Source organism: Melampsora larici-populina, assembly GCF_000204055.1.
Source record: "Melampsora larici-populina 98AG31 unplaced genomic scaffold MELLAscaffold_9, whole genome shotgun sequence".
NCBI classification, from domain to species: domain Eukaryota; kingdom Fungi; phylum Basidiomycota; class Pucciniomycetes; order Pucciniales; family Melampsoraceae; genus Melampsora; species Melampsora laricis-populina.
The window spans coordinates 1,801,177-1,827,779 of record NW_006768773.1 but is presented as its reverse complement, the minus strand read 5'-3'; the positions used below and the strand labels follow the sequence as shown (position 1 = coordinate 1,827,779).

Genomic DNA, 26,603 nt, shown 5'->3' with positions numbered 1-26,603 from the left:
GAAAGAGAAAAAAAATCACTTTTCTTCATGTATACTATTCCTATGATGTACTACTACTTAACAAGGAACTTCCGCTTCTTCTTCTTCTTCATCCCAAAACCTAGATTGAGGATACTGACTCAGTTGACAAGCAGCAGCGTCCACAAACCAAACGATTGGACGTTTATCAGTTTTCAACAAAGCAGCCGGATTAATTCGATCTTCTTCCATAGGTACATCCGATTCAATACTCCGATTCAATGCATCAGCCAGAACGATCGATCGATCTTCTCCAATCCCAATCAATCCAATCTGATGTGATGAATTTAATAAAGGTAAAGTAAAAGTGATTCGATGACTAGGTTGAATGGGTGAATCTCCTAACCATGCTACATACCAATTCGATTCACCTAATAATGGATGGTTTGGTAAAAGACTTCCGATATGTCCATCTTGTCCTAATGCTAGTAAAACTAAATCAAACTTGGGTTTGATCAATTGACTTTCATCTTCTGCTTCCATATCTGCTTCTGGAAACACTTTCAATAAATCTTGTTCATATATATCAGCAAGTTCATCGGTCATTCGATCAGATCCATCAATCGTTTTAATCGCTTCTTCAATTTGAGCTTCTGATAATCGATTGATAGTATGTACTTGTTCGATCGGAATCGGTACATGTTTCAATATAGCTTCATGAAATTGACAGAACGTTGACTCGGGTGAATGAATCGATACAAGGGCTTCATCCACAAAGAATACCTCCCTAAACACCACAAATTTCAAAGATGTTCAACATTCAAAGCATTTCCTTCGAGAATTGACTTATGACTCATTTCCTTCTAGAATTGACTTATGACTTACCAATGCTCCCATTGCATGCGATCATCAGTAACAATTCCAGCTCCAACGATTTGTGATAACGATCCGCCACTAAGGGCAATCCTAAACCGACTTTGTCGTTGAAAAGCAGCCTCTTGTGCTTCAAAGACCTTTTTAACACACGTTTTCGTTTAGTTTATACTATTCATAAGTGCTTCAAACCTGAATTCGCAAAAGACTCACAAATTGAGCAACTGCCTCGCTAATCTCTTCTTCATCAGCAAATGGGAATAAAATCGGTGGTGGTGGTGGTGGCATTGCAGTCAAGCCAATCTGAGAATTCACCAGAGAAAGAATCAGTTTAAAGCTTCATGGAGCTTCATTTCAAACACAAAATCTGTCAAAGGCTAACCTGTTCAACGGGTATCTGTGTCAAGAGGGCCTCACTAGCATCTCTGTGTGCTAAAATATCTTCTTCATCATTCAAATCACCACCCGATGCACCTTGAATCGGTTCAGTAGGGTCGAGAGATGGTTCTACTTCGTGTGGTCTGATTCCCGAGTCTACGAGTGGTATGAGTTCCTGTGTCCAATCCTTGACACTGTCTCCATTCTCACTGGTTCCCATGGGCGTAGATAAAGAGTGTCCAGTGAGAGCTCGTAACCGATCTAAATCGAAATCAACAAGATTACCAGTCCCTGAGTGCGAGTCATTATCATCATCTGATTGCGTCTGATTGAGGATAAAGAAATATCAGCCTGTGGATATGAAGAACCTTGAGAGGAATAACAACAACCTACCTCTGGATTTGGAATTTGGTCGTGAAGTGCTGTGAAACAATTCATTTAATAAAAGTACATACGGTAAGAAAAGGTTTTCAATATTCGACTCACCACTTGCACCAATAGTCCTCAACATCGGTGAAACCTCTGGACTATTACTCAGAGTTGCACCTAAAGGTGGCGTAGGTGAAGTCCTTAACCATGACATTCGATGTGAAGCAGTAAGCGAAAGACGATGATTTTCATCTGTGATAGGTTGTCGTTTAGCTGATACTAATGGTCCTACTTGATCAGTAGAAATTGCATAGATGGGTGACGTACTACCCGCTGAAGATGGGCCAGCGGAGTGTGGCACACTTGTAGGTTGTAAAAGGAGCGGTGGTACATCGCCATTCGTTCTTGTTTCTTCTTCCTCTTTGGCAACTGACGTTGATTCTGTTGACTCTGATGGAAGTTTCGAATCTTCGCCTACAGTCTGATCAGATGCATCGAGTGCTTTTTTGCTTGATACGTCAACCGGTGAAGACTTGACGCTTCCCTCTGAGGCCGACTCGGGGATATGATGAAATTGAGCGATCGAAGGTGAAATGATACTCGCTTCTGATAATTTGGTGACCATACATTGGTTATCAGCCTCAAGCAGCGCCTGACCTTGCCTGCTCCCTTCTTCTACTGATGGAGCATATTCCAAGAACTGCTTCTCAGGAAAAGACTCGGAAGTAGGTGAAAGCCTTAAGCGCCCCATCAGATCCGCTGATGGTAATCTATCTGGCGAGCAAGGTTCGAAATCTAAATCTTGTGGTTCATCGTTTTCCTCCTTCACCTCCATAGCTTCACTTTCTTCTGAACCTTCGTGAGTCTTGTGAAATTCAGCAATCGATGGTGTAATATCGGAGATTTCTTTCAAAGGGATTTGTTTGATTTCGTCATCTGCCAAGACCAATGAGCTTCGTGTACAATATTCAGACGTGAAATCAGAATGATGTGCTGGAGATTGAGGTTGTTCAGGAACACTATTCAAGTCTGCTAATTCATCAGCCTGCATCTGATCCGTGCTACGCTCAGGTGTTTCACAATTATCGATAGTACCGAAGAGAGACGGACAAGCCGGCTTCGGTGTGGTCTCTGAGACCGGACTTGAGGACCGATGGGAGGCCTCATCTGCCGTCAAAGAAGCTTCTGGTCTCTCATGATAATCTACGATCGAGGGACTCATGATACTAGCATCCGCTAAAGAAACCACCTTGATCGAATCATCATGCTCCATCAGATGAGGCTCAGATTCAAGATCTTCATGTTGATGGTCTTTAGAGATAGATTGAAAAGCTGCAGCCTGAGATTCAATGAATCCACATTTGATCATTCCCGTCGTCGGGCTATGAATCATTCGGTCCATCAAATCAGCGGAAGGAAGTCGGTCTGGAGAACGCGGACTAGATACAGATTCGTTGTCCGTAAGGTGCATAGGAGTAACATCACTCGAATATGCAGTTGAAGAGACAGCGCATGTGTTCTGGGAAGACGAATCGTGTAATGTGGACTCTGGTAACCCGCGCGATTCCTCGCTCTGGTCATGAGAACTTGAATCACCATAGAATGATGCGCCGAGGGTCGAGGCTTGTGTGGTCCCGCCGATCGGGATTAGTGATTCAGATGTGAAGCCAAGAGAGGTGATTCCACTTCTTTGACTGTAAGGCACCGACGGTGAGATGGGTCTAGGATGAACCGATAAGGATGATGACGTCGTCGTCGGATAGAAGAAATCAGGTAAGTATGACTGCTGGACTACTACCGGACTCGCATGCAACTGTGGCTTTGCTACAGGCTTAATTTCGATCGGATTTTCACTTCTACCATAGAAAGAAGGACTAAGCGTAGAAGATTGCATTTGTAAGCCTATTGGAACGTGCTCCATGTGGGAAGACGGACTAGTATCACGTGAGCGTTGATTGGAGGATGCTGCAGGGTTCAGGCTTTTGTCAGAAGAGGAAGTGAGATGTGTTGGATGAGCATTGTGAAATAATTCCGATAGATTAGACTGATGAACATCTAGTGGACTCTGAACAAATAGAGTCGATGGTTGAGTCCTGTGATCAATTTCGGATGGTTGTTGCTCTAGGTTCGAGAGTAGGATAGGAAACTGTTCTGTCGACGGTGATTGATAAGCAACGGCCTTGTTGGACTTTGGCAAAAGCGTGTGGACCGGAGTAGGAACATGTCGAGGGATCTGTATTGTATATGTAGCAAAGGAAAGAGTCAGATATTGGGTCATAGTGGCGGAAAGAGATATGTAGTACGCACCTGTTTCTCTTCAACATCAATGATCCCTATAGGTAGAATCATTCGTCTTCAGGGTTGTGTTCTACAGATCTTGAAGACGCGGGAACAGGGCTCACCTCTTTCTTGTACGATAGACAATGATGGTCTATTTTCGGGCTTGTCCATGGGGCTCGTAGTGATAGGATATATGACCATTGAAGGGTACAATGCCGGGTATACTTGATAGAGATTGTTAGGATAATTCATCGTGTCATGACCATTAAAATGGCGCGAGGCCAGTTCTGGCCTTGATAAATCTACATCGATCCGGACAGTGCTTGATGGCGAAGGCTTCATATCCTCGACGGAACTGGAGCGAGAAAGACTTCTAACAATTCCATCCGATTGTGATTGTGTAGATACTGAAAAGGGTACGATTGTCATCAATGGGAATACTGGAAGCCGAAGTAAATGCGTGAAAAATAAAAAGGACAATCAAACGTACTAGATAAGTCATCCGGAACGCTGGCCGACGGATAAGTTTCCGGCGAACTGATCACAACAGGAGAAGAATCCCTAGAATGAAACGAACTAGATTGACCATCATGACTACTACTAGTACTAGTTGATGAAACAGCTTGATGAACGATCTGTAAGAAAGACGGATAAATCGAATTACAGTCGAGATTAGGATAGATTGAAGGATAGATTTGTAAATTGTGAGGATAGTCTAGGGTTTGGTTGATCACCTTCATCGATCTAGAGTTTGAAGTTGAAGAGTCCGTAGAAATGCTAGATGTCCTCTCATTCGCTGGCACATCATTCAATGGAATTTTTTCATCAACTTCGTCGAGTCCGCGGTGAACCGAGACTTGCTCTTCGATCTGTGAATGAGGAAGAGGTAGAGGTAAAGTAGGTAAGTCAAAAGCTGAGGAAAGTCTAGATCCATGCTTGCTCGATTCGGTGATCGAAGGGTGAGTTTCAGGTTCAAAAACATTTGACTTTGTCCTTACCATCGGTGAAGGGTCCAATTTTCTTTCAGTGCCAGAGGATCCCATGTTACGCTCATCTGTTTGCTGCTTCTGTTCATGATTAGATTTCGATCGTAAGACGTTAGGTAACATAGGCATATAGATGGTATCTTGTATATAAGGGTATAAAGCGGGATAAACCCTCAAGTTGTAAGGATAGAAGTTATTTCTTACAAAGTCTGTATCTATAGAAAGCGTAATAGATACGGAATGATCGATGGTGGTGTCAATGGGCTCCTCAACCGAGTTTGAAGTTGAATGTCGATGAGATCCATATCCCTCTTGATCCAAGTGATCATTTCCCGAGTCACCTGATTTATTTAAGTGCGAATCTTTTAGACTTCCTCCAGCTGAACCTGTTGAAAACTTTAAGCTGCTATCAACCTGCAATAAATTAAGTGTAAGGTATGGTCGGTCAATCATAGAAGGTAAACGTGTAGGATAGATCATGCCTTCAAAGCTAGGATAAACAGGCGGATAGACAAGTAAATTGAATGGATATCGATCGAGTCTTACAGATTCGGTTTTGGTAGAATGCGTGCCAGTTGAGGATCCGGTTCGACTAGACGAAGTAGTACCAACGGTCTGAACAGAAGACCGGCTCTTGTAAAAGGCTTGTGGATAACTTCCACCGTTCGCGGCAGCTGTATCCACAAACCATGATACCGGACCATCTGCGAGTTTCACCAGGCTAGCTGGTTGAGACGGCGAAGGTTTCTGTGTGAGTACATCAGCAAGCATTTTTTGTTTACCGGACCCTGTGCAGACAAAAGCTAGCTTATGAGCACAATTGAGTACGGGAAGACTGAGAGTGATTCGATGGGGCGGAAGCTTGGGACTATCGTTAAGCCACGTAACGATGGTATTAGAGTCTAGGAGGGGATGATGCGGGAATAAAGAGCATGTATGTCCGTCATCACCCATACCAAGGAGGATCAAGTCAAAACGTGGATGATCCGGCTCAGGGCGGATTTCGTCAAGTATTTGAGCTTCATAAATCGAAGCAATGTCCGGTGATATTTCGTCCAAGTCCATACCATCAGGTGGAAGTCCCATGATAGTAGTAATCTGACTTCGCTCGATGGGGACTTTCGAAAAGAGAGTATCCATACAAGCTGCAAAATTGGAGTCTGGATGATCAAGTGGAACCACTCGTTCATCTGCAAAGAATACTTTCCTACAAGGATGATGAAACATATCAAAATCAGATGTGATCAATTGTAAGAAAGAAAAAAGCTCACCATGTTTCCCATTTGACCCCAGTCTTGTTGAGTAAACCAGAAGCCATCAGCTTAGGCAAGCTCCCGCCCGATAAAGCCACAACAAACTTCTGATGACGAGCTAGAGCATCATCTTGTGCCTGGACAATGAAATCTGCGAGATCTTCAGAAAGCCTATCATTACTCTTGTAAGAATACAAAATCGGAGCCAATGGATCTGTAGGTTTAGTTTTTGATGGATTCTGTCGAGGCGCGTAAGAGTGAAAAAAATGGACAAGATGTTAGTACTCAAGAAAGGTTTTGGAGTGAAAGTTGGATTAGGATCATGTAGCGAGGAATGAATTGGTTAAATACCTCGTCGACCAATGGTACAGGTGGAATGATAGAATCAGATGTCAGTATAGATGACATGCTGGACCGCGAGCGAGGTTTATGTAAAGACAACGGTGGTGAGAAAGTGGGAGAGTGTGCTTCATCAAAAGCCTTCGCTAGCATCATGACCTTTGATCTTGTAGGAGCTGGAGGTGGTTCACGTGGACTCTCTTTAACGACTAATGATCGAACTGACTGACTAGAAGGCGATGAGGGCCGGGTATTGGTTGGGGCTATTGTTGTCGATTGGGTTACGTCTGGCGTCTTAGCATTTTCCTGTACCAAGCGGTTCATTTCTGCAATAATCTTTTGAGCATCCTCTTCGTCTTTAGAAGCTTGTGACTGTCTTCTGGAAAAGAGGTGTTCGCCCGAGAATCGGCGGATAGAGGAAGCAGCAGAAGAAATCGAACTTCTCCGTAGTAGATTGAATGAACGAGGGGCTGGGGCGTTGGTCTCGGCCTCTGCTTGCGTTGTAGTAGAGGCATTGGCCGGATCAGCGTTGTTGTGGAGTCCCATAGACACGGGCCCATCCATTCCAGCTTTCGATCCTTCTTCTTCAATCCTTTTGATAGAGTTCACGCTTTGAGTCTGAGATTTTGCTGAAGCTTTTGCAGCTTCGGCTTGCTCTTTAAGTTGTTTTGCCTTGAGTTGTTCCAACTCCTCCAATGCCCGCTGTTCAGCTTCTCTACGTTCTCTTTCAGCCAATTCAATGACCTTTTGCCTCTCCTCTGCTTCAAGCTTCAATTGAGCTGCAATTCTTTCTTGTTCGACTAGTTCTGCTTGTTTCTTCGCCTCAGCCTCGGCTCTTTGTCTCTCTAGTCTGCTTTCCTCCGCTTCAATCCGCTCGGCCTCGGCAGCTTCCATGGCTTCTAAGATCTGACGTTGAGCTTCCTCCGAAACAGAACTGTGTTCCTCCTCTAATTGAGATTGAGAAATCGGATGTGATCCTGTTGAGAGGGACGTAGAGATCGATCTTGTGTCGGTATCCTGTTCATCGACGTTGTACAATTTCGAATCAGATCGAGGAATGGTAGGTGGAAGTTGTTGATCATGATGAGAGGAGGATGACAACATCTCTCTCTGTTCTTCAACTTGAGCTGTTTCGGCCGTATGGCTTCTGCAACTTTGATCTCCGCTGCTAGTCTCTGATCCACTTCCACTCTTGGGTCGATAATGATTAGGTTCGTTCATCGGAGTCTGATCATCTTCTTCAATTGCCCGTACATCGTGATCAAAAATATTGTCTTCTTCAATTTTTTCGAGTTTGCCAACATCATTAGTACCTTGTTGCGTCGAGTTGATTTCTGGGTTCTGATCATGACTATAAATCTCCTCCGGTGACGATTGCTGTGGTTGTGTAGCACTACTAGCAGATTGAAGACTTCTCGAGCTATCTTCTTCCCCATCGATCGTCTTTTGGTCATCTGATGAGGTCACTATCAAATTTCTTAAACTCAATCTAGGATCTCCTCCAGATGAGAGCGTATTACTACGAGAACCAGTGATTGTATGTGATCCTGTGGCATCACTTCCTCTTCTGGAAGTCTGAGATGAGAGATGAAGACTTTTGGGTGGGTCTCGACTAAGAGCGAGAGAGTTACGATGACCATTCGGCAAAAATGAGGAAGTTGATAATTGAGACTGTGTTTGCTGTTGAGGAGCACTAGCCCAACCTTCGTACCACCTTGCCTTGCGAAGGTCAATATCAAACTCGAGTCGGGCAGCCACGGCTAGATCAAACGTCAGAAAATCGGAAAAATAGTTAATAAGTCATGTGTTTATATGCATGGAACATCAAGGAATGAACTAACGAAGACCAAGAGAGCTGAGAAGTCCAGTAGGTGGATGACTGTAATGAGAAGGTAAATTTGAAACTTGGTCATCAAAGGCCCATCCAAACAAAACTAGCCAAGTATCATCTGTGATTCGAGGAGCTCCTGTAGAATGATTGTCGATGTTAAGATGAAGTGTTAAACCACCAGTTGAAGGAAGTGAAAACTCCCGAGCGATCGAAGCCAACTGTAAGGTAAGCTATATTTTAAAAAAAACCAATTGAATCAAAGTTGTTTTTCGGGATGATTAGGCAAATGAAAGTAGACGAACCGTAGGCTGTAAAGGGATCAAGATTCCTCCAGAGTAACGACCTGGTGCACCATAGCCATGAGCAAATCCCGATACCTGAGCCGGAGGAGGAGAATGAGGTAGACATGCAGGTGGTAGAATGATCACAGTCCAACGAGTACTACGTTTAGGGTTAGGTGAAGAAGAAGTGAGATGACGAGTTAGATTAGGAGGAGTAGCACCGGAGAAGTTGTTAGGAGTGTTAGTAGAATAAGACCACATGCTAAGTGGACGAGCTGGACGAGCGTTAGGTAATTGATCCATGGAGATCGAACTAGACATGGCGAGAGGGTTAGGAGTAGGAGATGACTCTAATGCAGCAAGAGCTCGGGTGCGTTGATCGAATTCTGAATTTCGATATGTTCTATTTGAGCTAGAAGGAGTCGATTCACCTGGAATAGACATGATGATTGCTTGAAGTTGATTTGATTAATGTAGACTTAGTTGCAGATTGAATGATAAACTGAGATGGTCGTTCGGTTATTAAAGTGGTAATATGTAAGATAGAGTAAATTCAATCTTGGATACTTGATAGTGAAGTGTTGATCTGATTCATGTTTGTTGGAGTATGTATACTTGAATACTTGATAGGATTGATTGAGTGTTCCTTTTGATTTCTTGGTGATTTGCTTGGATCGATTGTGAGAATTGAAATTGAAATATCTTGAGATCTCATTTGGATCTTTGTAGGGTTCGGTTCACTACAACTGCACAGATGTTATGATGTGAATTTATCCATTTCAACCGTTACCAACCCATTCCATTCCTATCCAACTATCTCCATCTCAATCACTCAACTCTTCAACTCAATCCTCATCATCCCATCCATATCTTTGTCAATCTCATTGATCAGATCCATATACTCAAACCCTTTCATAAAGTTAAACTCTCAAACTTGATCAATAGCAGATATATAACTGTTGACTTCAGCAATCCAATCATCAAGTCTCATTTAAGACTATCAAGAAGAATGGTTTCATAGAATTCAAAAATTATCCAAGAATTCAAAAATCCCTAGACTGTCATCAAGTATTTTTGATAGTACATGGTGATTTGTACTCCGAAATGTTAAGATGAACATTCCATATTTCCTCTGAGATTCTAGGTATCCATGTGGAATCAAAATATCATCTAACCCACACACAATGTTGAAGGTAATTCAATAATATATTCTGGGCGGACAATCAATTTGAGGATCAGAAATGATACAAAAATTCAATTAGTTGATACAAAACAGAAAAGGGCTGAGCCAGCGCTGAAGTAATGGGTGTTTTTATAAGCTTAACTAAGCCCCTCTCGCGCGGCTGCGTCCGCGCCCCTCGAAGAGGGGCTTACAACGGACTCGTACTTTTCGGCAGGAGAGCTCCAAGAATTAAGTCCCTTTATGTTGTTTTTTGGACTTCTCCTCAAATCCTCACCGTAGAAATTTGTGAGCTGCTGGTATGTTTTTCTTCATGCCTTTGTACATTTGCTGGCACAAGTTTCATGAGAAACAGATAGCTCTGCATGCTTTGAGAGCTGTGTCAAGAATGGGCCTTACAAGGCCTTACGTCCTCTTGTAATGGCCTAAGCCTTCTTCATATGCCTTGGATACGAAATTTGAAAGCACTTAAGCACACATATTACCAAATCTTCATCGCATATTTATAACACTTCCCCTCAAGGTGAGACAAACTATGAGGTACCAGATCATGTACAAAAGTGTGAAGAACAACATACGAGAAACTTGAGAAATTCTACGGTGAGGGCTCGAGGAGAAGTCCAAAAAACTACTTAAGGCACCTTAATTCTTGGAGCTCTCCTGCCAAAAAGTACGAGTCCGTTGTAAGCCCCTCTTCGAGGGGCGCGGACGCAGCCGCGCGAGAGGGGCTTAGTTAAGCTTAGTGTTTTTATATACCGCTTGCATGCTTTACAGTCTGCTGGAACGTGTTTTGCCATGATGGGGCGGGCTGAACATTTGAAGCATAAATACCTTGATTGATTTCTCAATTGTAGACTCAAAATCTCACTCAATGACAGAGCCGCCCCAGAAGAAAAGGTAAGATCCAAAAGCAGGGGGCTTGCATTCATCAGGGTTTATTGGTTGATTTGAAAATTATAAGGGTAAATAAAAGGTCTAATGAGAAAGGACAAAAGAGAGAGAGAAAGAAGAAGAAATCGTACATTGTGTAGCATATATATAAAAAAATGTCAACACTAAAGAATTGCAAGAGAAAGCGATGAGAGCGGGCAATGAAGACAACCAGAAGATCAAACATATATATTTCCTCATGAACAAAGGAAACAACTGTTCTTGAATGGTATCCTTTTTTTGAAAACCAATGCTTCTCATATTATCACAGCCTAATGATGGCCAATTTTTTGTAAAATAAACTCATATCCCTACATGATAGTGTTAAAGGAAACCTACATGAAGAATCAGAAAGGGGAAAAACGATAATACCATCCGAATGAACCAAACCAAATTTTGATAACAGGAAAATGAAAGATTCGAAATTCCACTTTCCACAACACCGATTCTCTTCGCTATGCTGAACAGGTTGAAAGATCACTGGCTTCAAGCCGTCAGGCCGATTGAGGAGTCAGTACTACTAGTCACAAATGCTCGTACATCCATGAGATCATTGAAAGCTTGTTCTTCAGATTTAGCGCCCGCGGTATTTTCGGAAGTTTCAAGGGGAGTGAGAGATTGGGGATCAGATGGAGAGCTGCTAACAGCCGTGGACTTATTGACAGTGAGAGCTGAAGGGGATGTGGAGGACGAGGGATGATCCGATGATGCAGGACTACGGCCGTTGACGCTGCTTGGCGCAAGAGATTGAGACCCGTTCGGCGCATTATTTGAGGTCGAAAATAAGTGTGGTGAAATTCCTGAGGGGCTAGAGTTGCTAGCTGCGTCCAGCGAGGTTTCCCCACTGTAATTGTTAGAGGCGATATCAGTGTTACCCTGAACACTGGATGCTTGTTGTTGTGCGATGGCAAAGGCTTGTGAAGTTGTGGGCGAGAATAAGAAGTTGTCACTGCCTGTTGTTGAGTTCGGTATTGTGTTGGTAGCATCGGAGCTAGAAAGCGAGGTAGAATTAGCGCCTTCATTGAGTAACTGCTGTTGATCCATAGTTTGGTCATTGACGCTGTAAGACTGGTACGACGACGCATCAGGACCCAGATAGATCATTGAGTTGGATTGTTGAGACTGAAGCTGTTGGGTAGCGTCAGTAGAGGTTGCATCGACCGAAGCAGCAACAGCAGCTACATGTAGAGCAACTTTTCTAAGGACCTTGAACCCCAGCCACTCATCGAAAAACAGGTTGACGATCTGGAAGGATCCAAAGCTTGCTGCCGAACGCAGAGTGAGATCCCTGATGAGCTGCGAACTGACGAAACACCATCTAACAAGCAAGGATCGGGGACTCAAAGAGCGTTCGCCATCTGGGTTTGGTTGCAAGCATCGGTCATAGGTACACTCGGCGAATTGGATGAAGTTGTCGATTGTCACATTCGGGTTTCCGATCACTTGTCGAAAGTCATCAAAGCAGTGCCCAAGGGTATCGTGTTGACAGTTCGTGACCAGGGCAGCTTGATTGCGCACGGCTTCGAAATCGATACCGTCCCACGCTTCTACCATATCCTTCAGGCTTTGAGGGTTAGCGAAGATGCCGGAAAGCGCCTGTGCAAGTTGGCAGATTCCAAGGTGTCGAACGATCAGGTGACCGAACCGAGCTGCTAGTTCTATCTTGGGCCCGACAAAGTTTGCAGGGTAACTCTCCAAGGCTACTATGATGACCTGCTCCATGCTTTGGGCCAACTGCCGAAGCGACGCGAAGGCTTGTTGAGGCATTGGGCTCAAAGTTTGGGATTGAAGGTAATCGAGTATTTGCTAGATAAAGTATTGGAAGGTCAATGTCGTAGGTCGACAAAAGAAACGGGATCATTGAAGCCATCAACACTTACGTCGTACAGGACAGCGTCAGCTCGGTACACGAGACTCATCAACGCAGGATGGCCTACAGATTGGCGACTTGGGGCATCGAGACCAGACCAGAAGTTTCTCAGATGGAGTTCAAACTTTCATACCACCAGCGTCAGTGAGGGAAATTGAAAGACAAAATGGACTTCAAAAGCGCGAGACAAAACTCACTTGGTCAAACCGGTAACTCTTGACTGAGTCGAGTAGACTGCGCGAATGCTCAAGGTAGAGGTTCCAAAATTCTCTGGCTTGATGAGCGTCCAAGTCACCTGCACTCGGTTGATTCAGAGCTTCCTCCAAGTTGGGAAACGGAATCGATTGATCGACTTGATTTCCACTGCTGTCTGCTGAACCACTGTTCATATGCCTATTGGCTCTAGTATCAAGACGAGCCAGAGCCGCCATGCTGGGACGCGCTGTTCGAGGGGTTTGAGGCTGAGAAGTGTCGGCGTCCATGGGCATCAGACCGCTGTGCGGAAGGCCCAAGGGGTGACTGGAGCTGCAATCTGAGTCAATGTCATCATCAGCAGACGATGCCGTCTGACTTCCATGATGCGAAGGTTCTGGTTGTTCATTCCGACTCAAATTCAAGAGAATTTCGGCTTCCTTGGCAGTGGCGGGTCTGATACCACAGTCTGATGAGGGGAAAGGACATTGAGCCAATGGTAACAAGATATGTGGGCGGAAAAGGACTGACAATGATATTTGGAGTTCCCCCTTACGCCCAATCGCCGTGTCTTGATGTTTGGGAAGCACTGACGGACAGCTTTCCCAAAACTTGCCGAATCTGAAAAGATATGGGTTCAGTGTCAAATTGAACAGGAAATCTCATGGCAACGTACTGATGGGTTTGATGTCATACATTTGACAGATCCTGAGATACGAGCCATATAGCCCTTGTCTGGACACGTTACCATCAGTATACGAGATGTAGGAGGAATTTAGCCTATGGATGAAGAGAGGCGATATGATTGAATCAGAATCGATGCATTAAAGCGAGACGATGAGCTATAATACGCACCAGGCTTGAACAAATGCTTGACGAGCGCGATCAGATGCAGACGTTGTGACAGCGGTTCGAATGTGATGTGACAAGGCTTCATAGGTTTCAGTGCTATCGAGAGTCATTCGACCCATCTGAGCGCCCATTCCACCCACTAGGGCGGTATTCACCATTCCTCCACCCACACCGACCAAGCCGCCCGCAACCATACCGCCAGTGCCCATGTTGACCATCGTGGATCCGAATGCGCCACCATGACCGTGGACGTTCGCGACAGCAGCATAAGGGTCCATGAAGGCACCAGAAGCGCCAATTCCAGTTTGATGGGGTGGTTGCGATTGTGAAGGGTTTCCACTCCAATCAGTAACAGAGTTTTCACGTGACTGACTACGCAAGATTTCCGCAATTTCATCTTCCGTGCTGGATGGAGTATCGCTGGCAATACTACTACTACGCATCAAGCTTGATGTACCACTTCCTGCGCTGTGCGCCTCTTCACCATTCCATGTTAGATGGTCAGTCTGAATGGCATAAGGAGAGGAAGCGTGCGCTCGAGCACGACGCAGCATTTGAGCTTGAGACACTTTGCGACCCCCAGGGACCCCAACGCTCAAACCACCCACACCGTCGGGTGAGTTGCCCTCAGAGATCGCAGCCGAAGAGACTGAAGAAGTTGAAGACACGCGGTGATGCTGGTGATGAGGATTGTTGGTGTACTGATGAAAGGAGTCGGCCGAAACAGGTACGCCGCCAAAGGCTGCACCGCCTGAAACACTACCAGCATAAGATGCCGGAACGGCAAATGCGTCATGTCCGAATGGGTCTGAGCTAGAGTAGTTGTGTGTATCGTGAGTGGGGTGCCCGGAGCTGAGAGAGCTCAAGGTACTGGCGTTGCTGACATGCCGTTGGTGATTGGATTGCGGATGCGATTGTGTATTGTGATGGTGATCAAATTGGTGGTGAGGGAGTTGAGACATCATTGTCTGGGAAGAATGGTTGCCACCGAGGTCCTGACCAGATGGTGCGTAGTATTGGGTCTGATGGGTATCAATTAGTGAAGCAGTCTGGCTATCGAATTGGGAACCGAGAGCGGTCTGGTATGGATGGTGTAGCAATGAGTCTTGTTGCTTGGTAGTAGGTGTGATGGAGCCAGGGGCGTAGAGGGGAACAACGGTGGAGAGTAGAGTAGGTTTTGAAGCAGTTGTTGCCATGTTTATACGTTTCTAACGCTGAGCGCAACACACCTGGTTGGCTGGAAGTCTAAGCACGTGAGAACGCTGATTAACTGGGTGGGAAAAAGGCTGAGTGGGCATAAACGAGCCAAAGAGAAAGACGATCCAATTCCTGGGTTTCAACTGATTCGGTCGATAAGGAAAAGTAAGGAAATCAATCAGTAGACTAGAACGACCGAGCTGGGCGGGAATGAGATCTGGCGGTAATAACATGAGCAAAGGTCGCAAAAGTAGAGTACTGATCAAATTCAATCACATCGATGTTAACAAGAACTTGGGGACTGATGACCCCGCTGCATGAAAAGTCAAGATAGATCTCGCTCCCCGAGTGGTAAGGGAACGATGGAGAGTAACCATGCCAGACAGAATGGCTTTCAGTCAAGGGTGGTCCAAAAGCGCAATTGAGCGGGGATGTAGGTGTGAAGATGAATGCACAAAAATTGAGAATAACCATCGAGAACGACGACCGACAACAAGCTTCTCTCGGAACGACAGTTTTCTTTGGTCGTTGGGTGCCAACATGCAACTCAGATCGCCTCATGTGCTCCGACTCTTGGGTGGCGGTATGTTCAGCACCAACCGAAACGTGATTTGACCATGTTTACGTGTGCCTCTCATCAGAGGTTAGCCAAAGCACGTATGAGACGGGAACCATGAGAACCTCAAGGTCTACTCCAGTGTGATCACTGCATGTAGTGTTGATGGAGCAGCACGATTGGAGATAGAGAAAATGGTAGACAAAGAAAAATAGAGAAATTACACATACGGGGTCGCACAAATTAGGCTGGGTAAAAAGATCCAACAAATCGAGACGAGGATGAATTGACGCAGACGAGCTGAGAAGTCCGATTGGAGGATAATCCCAGAACAATGTACGCCGAGGTTGTAGTGAAGTTGAGTCCTGTGACCGAGACCACCAGTGGTAAAGATTGAGAGATATTTAGAACAACTGAAAGCACTTTCGCTCGAATGCTGCTCGCTTGTTCGGGGGCTGAGTGAGAGGTGTGATAAGTCCATGATTGAGGCCAACATGGCAGATTGAGGGTAGCGGATCGATGACCGATTCGAAGAACGTCGCGTGTGAAGGGCAAAGTGCAAACGTGGAGGGAGGGAGAATATATGAATGTAAGTCAATCAGAGTCCCATCCAAGATGAGAGTGTGGTTGACCGAGACTGAAGTACAGACAAGAATGATTGATGGAGAGAAGCGTTGATTCGCTTACCGACTAAATCGCTATAAACAAATCACAACAACGCACGATAACGAAACCAGTTCCGTAGCAACAGTAACTCGGCCCTGGAGTCGGATATCCAATGATCAAAGGCGGGAGTCAGTAGAGAGATAAATAAAGACCGTGAGTGAGTCAGGAGAGATATGATCAGGGGTCACCTTGTGAACGGTCACTAGAAACCAACGATGTACAATGCAAGGAAGAGGAAGAAGGATAAGTTAAGAGAGTGGGCTGAGGTAAAGAAGCTGAAAATGTTTCAGTTTGTATTTGTGTTTGCTTGACGATGGGGAATGAAGACAACCAAAAGACAGGAAGAGGATGAAGTTGAGAAAACCGTTATGTTTGAGTTGAACGATATAAAGATAAAGCAGGGCTTTAAAAAGGAAGATAAGAGGAAAAATATGATTTAGGTAGGATTGGGAATTGGATTTGGTCGATAGTTTTTACAAATTCATTAGATATCTTCCAAGCTACTACAACACGGTTAATACTTCTGATTTTGCACCATCCACTTCTGGATAGCACCGGTGCTGGATAGTTTACCAAAGGAATTGAGAGATATCTGATTCGGATGTTTGTACGAGCTGAGGAAGAATAAAATTATCAACGGACGAAATGATTAGGAATTTATGCAGCCAAGGCGATGGTAGGTAGGTCAGTTTGTATATGCACCACTTCATCCACATCAACAAAAAAAATCATGTATGACCGCCATGATATCAAAATATCATATCCCTTCAAGCCACCACAGCCAATGAATATCCACATTCCTCATTAACATTCCAATCAGCCGCACTCACAATCGCATTTCATCATCAAAAAAAATTACCACCATGACAACACAGAGATCGCTCTCTCTCCATTTATTTCGAGCAGATAAACATTTCAGGAAAAGGAATTAACGAATTTACAAACAATGAACTTGATCATGAGCTTGTGTACCTCAATTTCAAAGCGCGTCATTTAACCAACCGGCCAATTGGTCAATGACCCTTTTAGCTCACGGACAACAATTTTCTCATGACGAAGACTTTTTCCTCTTGGACCTCCTCCTCGGCTGGTTTAAACACGGTAGGACACGGTGGATGGGGAGGGGGAGCATGTCTAGTTCTCATTTCGATTCCTTCTTGGTGTAGGTGCATTGTGCATCACGGCTGAAGACTGTTGGCGGAAGGGAGACTGATGATCTCTCGGTGAATTAGAGAGTCCTGATCATGAGTGAAATGCCATGCAATTTGATGACAAATGCTAAAGGTGAAACTGATTTGACAAGTTTGGAAGCCCTTCTTTGGCTAGGAAATCGAATTCAAACAAGTCATGCAACTCGAACTCTACCTTGATGATTTTCTTTCCGACGATCAGCGAACTCAGCGAACGCAAAATCCAAACTCGCGGCCTTGCAGAGAGCGGATACCGCCTTGCATGTATTCTGAGATACGATTTCTTGATCCAGGAGTCGGACTTTTTTAAGTTTAGAGTTGGACATAGGTAGTTCGAGATGGTGCTGCCATCTAGAAAGAAGGAAGGGTAACTTGAGTCTATGATTGACGATATGAGGTATGAATGGATATGATATCCTGATTGTATTTTATTGATTGATCTGCATCTTTTACAGGAACCTATCACAATTTGAATATGTCCCTTTCAACATGTACCCCGATTTCCAATCAATATCTGGCAAGATTGAACAAACGCCTCAAAAGAGCAAGATTCCCAGCGAGGGATATCCAAGTCCACATCACAGAGAAGGTCGCATTCGACACTGCATTGCCACTTTTATGCTTACCTTTTTTCTGACCCTGACCACGACCACCTCCTGAAGCTATCCCGCGAGCTATCCCACTTCCACTACCACCTTCACTACCATGACCTCCATGACCACCTCCATGACCACCTCCTCCACCTCCATGACCTCCACCACCACCTCCTCCACCCTTCAAGATTCGTGCATGAGCCGATATCATCTTGTATTTTTCAGATTCTACATCGAGATGACGATCATGCGGACCTGGAAATGTCCTTGACGATTCTTCCGAACCCATAAATGAATTTTCATATCTCTCTGGTAGAGGAGGTTCTAATGGTGGCTGTAATGCAAGGTTTTGGCCTTCTTCTATTCTTTCGTGCATCTCAGTCAATGAGCTTGGCCAATTAATTGGACTAGGATGGTGAGCTGAAGCACCTTGAAAGGCGACTTTGAAATTTGCACCCGGTTCGGCTACTCTCATGATCGCTGCTGAGGTTCGTGAGATGATTCCGAAGAGAAATACAGAAAGTAACGCAGAGGACTTCATTGCGTTCTTCGCTAATCAGGGGTTGAGGACTTGAGATCCTTGGAGGAGAGGAGGCGAAGGAGAAGATATGAGTACAAGAGATTGATTGTTGTTCAAATTGTGTGGAATTGACAGGAAACAAAGAAGATGGATTGGAGAAGATGAACTGACTACAAGAATGAGCGAACTTCTCTAGCCGGAAGAGAAACAGGCGTGGATGTTCAGAAACGGATACCAGTTTCAACGATGTATAGTTTGTGCTTGAAGGGTTGATAGAGATAAAGCCTTGGATGACTTGAATCTCTTGAGGTTATTACGCATGATTAGATTTATGATAGCGTGATGAGAAAAGTCAACTTTTGACATACGCTTGAGCAAGAAACCTTGAAGAACAACAAAAGATTTTGAGTGTCAAAGTTCCAAGGTTTTGATGAAGAGTCTAGCAGTAGTGGGGAAACGAGTAGTACGACTAGATTTCTAGATGGAAGATATTGATAGCTTTATGCGCGCAAAATTCAAAGATCCAGATGCAAGTTGGGGGTCAAGAGAACGAGGAATTCGCTTTTGTTTCCCAACTCAATATCCAAAACCAGAAAGAAAGAATTTGGTCCGCCCGAGCTTCTAGTCAAAACAGAAAGCACCTATCGTGTCTAACAGAGGATGTAGTGCATCTTACGCCGTGTGTCATGACTCTTAGTCTGCCGGATTAAAGTACAAGACAGCACTTATCAACATATAGATATTCTCGAGAAGATCATTCAATCATCTCAAAATATGTTTGAACACGAATCGATTAGTAACTTATTTTCCTATGAACATGGCACCTAATCTAATCACTTTAACAGTTAAGTCTATCAATTTTACCGAATTCCAAACCGGTCGCCAAATAGTGCGATCCTTTTTAATTATTCTACTTTTTTTTGCAATGAATTCTTACTCTGATTCTGATTCTTTTTGATTTCCTAGGGTTTAGGATTTGTTCTAATCAATTTTGCAAGTTTATTAATCTTTGAACCAAGTTTAGAATGTTCAATCAAACCAAGTCGTCTAAGCTCAATTTTCCAATCTTTCATTGGATTATGTTCTTCAAATCATCGTTGCGGTTTCTCATAGTTAAGGTGAATAGGTGTAGGTAACAGCGTTATTTACTGATTGGAATATCGGAATGACAGGTGCTATGTAAATTATTTCTGATGTATTGAACGGGTCGGGTTCTTCAAGCTTGTGTCTATCTCTTGGTGGTAAAATGACATCATCATTTTGTTTACCAAGTTTTCCGTTCATCCATCGAAATTCTCTTTACCTTTCATTCTCGATAGTTCCAACCTAGTTCAAGAATATTAACTATTATCATATCAATAGTTTGATTTTTTGAGTCCCTCCCTTCCCTCCCTTTGTATTGTTGTGGTCAAAAGTGGTTTGTCCGGTGGTGTTGGATAAGTGGTATTAAAAATGTATCAGTTGAAGTTTATCATTTATTATTTTTACATTATTATTTTTATTATTTTTATTTTTATTTTATTCTTATTTTATTTTTCGTTTCTTCTATCTTTATTTTATTTTAGAATATTGTTATGTTTGCGTTGTTGCTTATTCTGTTCTTTTTCATTAGGGGTTCTCAAAGTAGGCCCGGTTTGTAAAAACCCAGTTGACCCAGTTGACTTTTTGGCTGTGATCTGTCAACAAATGTCAACTCGATACACAAGGTTACTGCCAAAAAGCAACCGGGTCAACTGGGTTTTCTTGAAACCGGGCCAACTTTGAGAACCCCTATTATTTTATATTCTTTATTATTATTTACAAGTGTGCGAGTTAAAGGTCTTATTTCAAGTTTCTTACAAAGTTGTGGTTCATTTTTTATGTTGTAGTAGTTATGTGCCGCTAGCCACCCCGTAGGGTGTTTGTTGTTGGCAGGTCAATTCACAAGTTTAGCCCAGTCACTTTTGCAGTTCCAGTGTTATTTCCGTGAGTACCATGGAGTTATTTCACACATTTCAATTTCAATGATTTCATCCTCCCTTCTGGACTTCGATTCAACAACCAATTTCATTAGGATCTGATTTAGTAATTCATTAAGTTACCAAATATTTCAATGGTCATTCTGATGTTTCATCAGGTATGATAATTGGATCAAATCGACAAATCATTAACCAACTTAGATTTTTACAAAACACTCATGGTGCTGTACCTTTTCCACTTGATTGTTTGTTATCTCAAAGATGTTTAAAAACTTTAGAAATTAGAATGTTAAAAAATGGTGATTGATAAACCACGCCGACATGAAAACTGGTTTGACACCGGTTTTTGTTAGCTTGGATTAATCAGGAAGCTATACTGTTCGGAAAAGGCTGGGGAACCTGTAGAGTGCTCCAAAGGCTTCAGAAACATTCTGAAGCCGGTTTTTGGGTGTGTACAAGTCGGTGTAATCCCCTTTGGATTATTTTGAAGCTCTGACGCCGGCCTGTTGGAAATTTGACACCGTAAATGATGAATAGAGATTGAGTGACCAAATCTCAAGGTCTTTTGTTGGTTTTTCTTCACTCCAATATTTGTGACCTCACTTTTGAGCTTGAATAACCAGGATAGCGTGTATTTATCACTCTTCAATCTGATCCTTGTCGCCGATTTTGAACCGTATTCACGACAGACAAGCCTTAGAGATCATCTATCATTCACATTTCCTGCACCCCCAAGCTCTAAACCAACTGAAACACACGACTCTCACTCCTGAAAGCTGGGTCCGTACCATTTTGATTCCCGAGGTGTCTTTAAGAATGATCGTGGACGATCTCAAGGTATGCATTTTGGATCCTCAAGTTGAAGATACGCTCGAGAGATCTCAAGCATATGGGATGGCTGACAAGGACCACTTTTGAGATTTCACCACATTTGATTGGTTCATGAGTGTCCTTATTGAAGGTCTTCCACTTGCTGGAAGCAATTACCGAGGCTGATACAATGTTTATGGATGAAATGCAAAACGATCATCAATATACTTATAACATTTAACAGTCTCTACTTGCCCTTTCTGTTACTTTTGTTTTTGCTCCGCATGTGAGCTTGAACTCTTATGATGACTCATCTGATGATTGAATATTCTCGTGCAAAAGCGTCATACTCTCAATGGCACTGTACGCGAACATATGTAAGGAAAGTAACCATTGGTGGACTCTTGTGGCATGCAAACAAGCCAAAAGATCTACAGGATATTGCCGCGATACCTGGACTCGGCGTCACACTTGGGAAGTCGGCATCAGGAGACGGGCATCAGAGCTTTAAAGGGATGATGCCGACTTGTACACACCCAAAAAACGGCTTCAGAATGTTTTTGAAGCCTTTGGAGCACTCTACAGGTTCCTCAGCTTTTTCCAAACTGTATAGCTTCCTGATTAATCCAAGCTAACAAAAACCGGTGTCAAACCAGTTTTCATGTTGGCGTGGTTTATCAATCGCCTAAAAAATGGTGAAAATGCATTCAAATTATCTAAATGGTTAAAACAGATTGCATTAGAAAAATTAGGTTGGAATGAATACATCACTCAGGGTTGGTGCTCAATTAACCAAGTGGAATATGGTGTTACGACCGTATGAGAGAGGACTTGATTGTAGAAGCATAGACAGCACTCCTGTTTAGGAATACATCTAGGCTAGGTTCAAGTCAAGATGAAAGGTAGAATCATATAGGTCTCTAGTTGATTCAAAACTAGAAATCATTCTCCCCTTGTAATAATTTCTATTTCCATCTTACCATTTCATACTCGACTATCACTAGTCAAGTAGAAGACATCAAGTTGGAGGACCCTGGAAAGCTCCTGGAGAACAAACCGTCCTGAGGGGGTTTTCGGATACCGGTGTTTTGTGAAGTCATGTCACATGGTACCAGAGATGTGACAGGTGCAAAAGATGCGCCTCAACGAGGGCTATCAGATGGTACACATGTCTGACCCTGAACATGACTGGTGGCTTGGGAAATGTGTGATTTGTAACTTTTGCCCCCCCAGACCGACGAAAATCCATACCGGCTCGGGTCGGGTACTTACATATGGATATCTCGGTGATTACACGTGGTACAAAACTGAAAGTATATGTAATCGAGAGCCCTGATCAAGGCGCTTCTCCTACCACCGAGAAATCCATGTTAACCCACCTCTCCTCGGGGCAAATAGTGAAAGTGTGAGGGCCGGGGCCGGAATGGATCGAGGACGGTTTGTTCTCCAGGAGCTTTCCGGGGTCCTCAAGTTGGACGTTTTTTCCTCTATTATTCTACAAAATTAGTCATTTTTTATTTTTAAATTCTCGTAAACCTTCTTTCCCTGCCTGGAAACTGAGTGTTTACCCAAGTCCAAGGTTCAGGAGTATCCCACCCACCTCATAACGTATAAATTCACATTCAGTCGTTCTTCCATCGAGTTCTCTTTCATTTCAGTCATATCTGGGTCTTTCAGGAATACAGAGATCTTATCATCCGCTGTTTATGGAGTTGGAATTGTTTAATCAGAACAGAAATGTTACCAAAGAATTACAAAATCTTCTCAAGGTGTACAGAGATGATGGGGGCAGCACCACGTATGATATGCGCACCCTCAGGCTGCATTTTGCTCAGTTTATTCCGTTTAATCACCCCAAATTCCATTGCCACTTCTCAGCTTTTGCAATTGAGGCCATCAAGCTGGATAGACAAAATTGGAGATATTGTTACTATGAGTCATTCACGCAAAGCAGATACGTCAAAAGTTAGTGTATGCTTTGTAGTGTAAGATGAAGAAGAGTTTGAATAGATGAGGATCAAACTCTTCAGACTCATAGGTAGCTTTATAAGTAAAACAACAACAGAAGCTAAGAGTTAGTCAAGCTGGAATAAAAGTAACCACACAACATATCAAATATGACAGTATTTCAAATAGCACGCTTTGAGATGAGTCAGAAACAGAAAGAAGATCACACTACACAACATTGAGAAAAGAGAAAAACATAACACTTTATTCCAACATCCCACAGTTACCCCATTGGAGGTCAACCTCCACCTCCAGAGATGTCTATTGAGGAAGCCTATCCATTTGTCTACCCAGCCCCACTGGCTAAGAGGGTACCGCCAGGGCGTCAAACATTGCCAGAGAGCGACAACAACAACAACAACAAGGAGATGCCAACAATAACTCAAATCATAGGAGTAAGAGGTGTCGTCGTCGCTCTTCCAGCAGCTCATTGGATAGTTCCTCTTCCTCAAAATTGAAGTGAGTGATCTCTTTTTCTAAAGAAGACAATGACTCCAGCAATATCCTACAAGATGAAGCCAAGAAGATTTGACATTTACGACACAAGTACAAAGACAAAAAGTTATCAAAAGCCGTGGATAGTTTCTGTTATTTGCGAAAACAGCCACACAAGTTTCCTAATGCTCTTGTCTGGGACTTACTTCAGTACAACTACATCAAGCTGGAGAAAATCAATGCAGGAGTCATTCCCAATGTCACCAATCATGTGTCAAAGTCAAAAGACAAAGATGCGGCGGCTAAGATCAAGCCAAAACCCTTCACGGAGTCGGGAGAATGGAGAGAATCCCTTAGCATTCTATGGAAAGCGCTATCATTGGCATTTGTGGGTCTTCGGTTAGAAGTCTTTTCGAAATACTTCCTCCCTTCCATATCAAGTTCTTATAATTTCTGTTTTTTCTTCTTTGCCTTGGTTTACTTCATAACAATCATTCAAGTTAAACACAAACAATAGAATCAGATTAAACCTACAGATCGACAGATTCAACTAATCAGAAAATCATAATCATTCGTCTTAAAGGATCATTCATCTTATTCATTAAGGGTACTCAAAGTAAGTATGTACGTGTACATACTTTTTGCTATATACTTTTTTTGGCGGGGAAGGCGAGGCCAAAAGTATATTTTTTTTCTTTGTCCCCGCCAAAAAAAAGTATGTAGCGAAAAGTATGTAGCGCTACATACTTTGCTTTGAGTACCCTTATTGTATATTCATATTAAAGGAGAACAATAAAACTTGACCAAACCTACACTTTCAACCTGCACAAATGCAGATTTTAACCAGCCAAAGTTACATATTTGCAATAATCATTTTCTATTTTCTAATGGCATCTGTTTAGTTGCTTGATCCCACTGGCATATCATCACAATTTAATTTGTCTTTCCACCATGTGTTGAATTCATTCAAGGAGTTGCATTTTGGTCTCGTGAGCACATTCTCTTATCGCAGCACACCCCAACCCAAACGATACAACATGCAGACCACCTCATTTGTATACCCTCAGTCTACCTACATACTCTTCCTGTCCCCGCTGGGTTCCATTGAGTCTACTGCGTGCTTTTGGATAAGTATATCCAAATTCAGATTTCTGTCCATCTTTTTGTGATCCTGATCTCAACGGCTGGTTCCTCATCCTTGCTACCCTCTCCAACCAGTCAAAGTTTAAATTTCCCTTGGTTCGCGTAATCCATGGTCAGCTTTCTGTGAATTGAATCTATTGTATTGTTGTGTGTCTATGTAGTGGGAGAGTAATCTTGATTTTGTCGGGTGATGACTGATCGTTTCTGTAGTCAACTCATAGCAGTCGTAATTTGATCGATTTCACTAATCTATCAAAATCGGAATCATCTTCTCATTCAACCTTATCCACTGACCTTATCTCCACTGGAACGATCTTCTCAAGTAAAGTAAGTGAAACTGATCAATAGGAAGTCCTTCTCATTCATCTTACTGACCCTCCCTTTGATGTTTCTAGGATCTCGAACTTTAGAATTTGAGACAATGACAAACAATCAAAGCATCAAAGAATCCAATCAATTTTAAAATTGCAATCTATCATAGACGATCCGACTAATGCAAAACATTCAAAAGAAATCATACACAAGTTCATATTATCATTAGCCTCATCGCCTACATTGATCCAATTGAAATCAAACAATGCATTAACAATTCTACTCATAAATGAATCAAATGAGTCTACCACTTTTTTATCCTGTTTGATTCCAAATTGATTAGATTCTATTAACCTGATTGTTGCATTGCTTTCTTCAGGTTCTATACTTCAAATCTCTCCTAATCTTGGACGCGAATGTGATCAATCAAGTAGATCTTTCTGTTTATTCATTTAACATTTCTTCTTCAAAATCAAAATCAAAACTTTCACAATCAACTGAGTTCAATGTTACTTTCAAAGTCTCCAGGTTTTTGGCTTTGGCGAATAATCATCAATTGGTTAGAGAACATATAAGTACTGAATTGAACAATTGACTAATTTAGGCTATTGATTTCAGGAGTTCAAATTGGACTGTTCAGAATCAATAATCAAACCTCAAGGTACAACTTATGAGGGTATTCATTCTCTCACTTACATTCAAACTGACAGTTCCTGGGCCATTTAGGTGAGTTTTTCTTTGGTCTTAGTTCAATTCCGATCACATTTAAATCGATCTCAGCCTCCTAAAAGCTTTAGTAATCTGAACTAATTCATCTTCATCTTATTTATTCTACTTCACCTAACAGGATACACTCATCATCATCAAGCTTCGAATCTTAATCTTGGACAAATCTTCCCTTGCACTTATTCAAAGTGGGTTGGCTGCCCTCTGTCTATGAAAACTTAATTTACATCGCCTCTGGCCCTCCTCAACATCATTCATCCTTTTTTTGCTGTGTGATCAGAATACCTGTTTTAGTTCCTATAGGTTATCATTGACTTTCAAATGAGTTGTAATCATAATTCTTGAGTTATTCAACTCAAGCAAGTTTTGTTTCTTTTTCAAACCAATCAGCACACATTACACATTTGAAGCTTCTTGACATCAATTTCCAAACAGCCAATGAAAAAATCAAATATAATGAAACCTAGAAAACCCTGCATTTCAACAGATCACTCAATCCAATCAATTGACTGCTACCTTGACATCAGGAATTGGCAAAAGTCTAATATCATGATTTGGCTCAATACCCACTTTGCCTTCTGTGTTAAGGAAATCTTTGTTAGGGTTGATATCATGACCTGACTTGGCTTCATTAGATCTTTGCTTTATGGATCTGACCTGAATGAATCAACTATGATATTTTGAATATTGTTACATCAAATCTTGACAGTTTAATTTGGATCTCATCTTTGTTGATATTCTCAAGTGAATGCACTAGATACTGACCATCCATGATTCAAATCAAATTACAAATCAAGTTGATTACAAATTTCAATTCACTGCTTTGAATATCTTGGAAGTCTTGGTCAGCTTACTGCTTATGTTGGTCAAATTTGTTTCTGAAATTCCGCCAACTCACTCTTCCTCCTTTGAATATAT

General features: G+C 42.7%; 7 protein-coding genes across 7 annotated transcripts; 3 read left to right on the top strand and 4 right to left on the bottom strand.

The window, feature by feature from the left end:
* Positions 1-57: 57 nt before the first annotated feature.
* On the bottom strand, positions 58-1,119 carry MELLADRAFT_34627 (uncharacterized protein; the record flags this gene model as incomplete). The annotated part of the gene is made up of 3 exons (XM_007407488.1): positions 58-745; positions 844-971; positions 1,045-1,119. 3 exons carry the CDS (start codon positions 1,117-1,119, stop codon positions 58-60), a joined length of 891 nt encoding a protein of 296 aa, XP_007407550.1.
* Positions 1,120-5,477: 4,358 nt separating this feature from the next.
* Positions 5,478-6,309, bottom strand: MELLADRAFT_34495 (uncharacterized protein; the record flags this gene model as incomplete). Its single annotated transcript, XM_007407487.1, has 2 exons — positions 5,478-6,051; positions 6,116-6,309. Coding segments are annotated over 2 exons (768 nt in total), but the record flags the coding sequence as incomplete, so codon positions are not given.
* Positions 6,310-10,625: 4,316 nt separating this feature from the next.
* MELLADRAFT_71319 (uncharacterized protein) lies at positions 10,626-11,399 on the top strand (the record flags this gene model as incomplete). The annotated part of the gene is made up of 1 exon (XM_007407502.1): positions 10,626-11,399. The coding sequence occupies one exon, from the start codon at positions 11,116-11,118 to the stop codon at positions 11,356-11,358; it is 243 nt and encodes an 80-aa protein (XP_007407564.1).
* A 447-nt stretch (positions 11,400-11,846) lies between these two features.
* On the bottom strand, positions 11,847-13,166 carry MELLADRAFT_47604 (uncharacterized protein; the record flags this gene model as incomplete). The annotated part of the gene is made up of 3 exons (XM_007407486.1): positions 11,847-12,464; positions 12,539-12,652; positions 12,726-13,166. Coding segments are annotated over 3 exons (1,023 nt in total), but the record flags the coding sequence as incomplete, so codon positions are not given.
* Positions 13,167-15,144: 1,978 nt separating this feature from the next.
* On the top strand, positions 15,145-15,831 carry MELLADRAFT_104518 (uncharacterized protein; the record flags this gene model as incomplete). Its single annotated transcript, XM_007407503.1, has 2 exons — positions 15,145-15,352; positions 15,710-15,831. 2 exons carry the CDS (start codon positions 15,145-15,147, stop codon positions 15,829-15,831), a joined length of 330 nt encoding a protein of 109 aa, XP_007407565.1.
* A 1,857-nt stretch (positions 15,832-17,688) lies between these two features.
* On the bottom strand, positions 17,689-18,315 carry MELLADRAFT_96467 (uncharacterized protein; the record flags this gene model as incomplete). The annotated part of the gene is made up of 1 exon (XM_007407485.1): positions 17,689-18,315. One exon carries the CDS (start codon positions 18,313-18,315, stop codon positions 17,689-17,691), a length of 627 nt encoding a protein of 208 aa, XP_007407547.1.
* Positions 18,316-23,326: 5,011 nt separating this feature from the next.
* On the top strand, positions 23,327-24,021 carry MELLADRAFT_104516 (uncharacterized protein; the record flags this gene model as incomplete). The annotated part of the gene is made up of 2 exons (XM_007407504.1): positions 23,327-23,506; positions 23,674-24,021. 2 exons carry the CDS (start codon positions 23,327-23,329, stop codon positions 24,019-24,021), a joined length of 528 nt encoding a protein of 175 aa, XP_007407566.1.
* Positions 24,022-26,603: the final 2,582 nt, after the last annotated feature.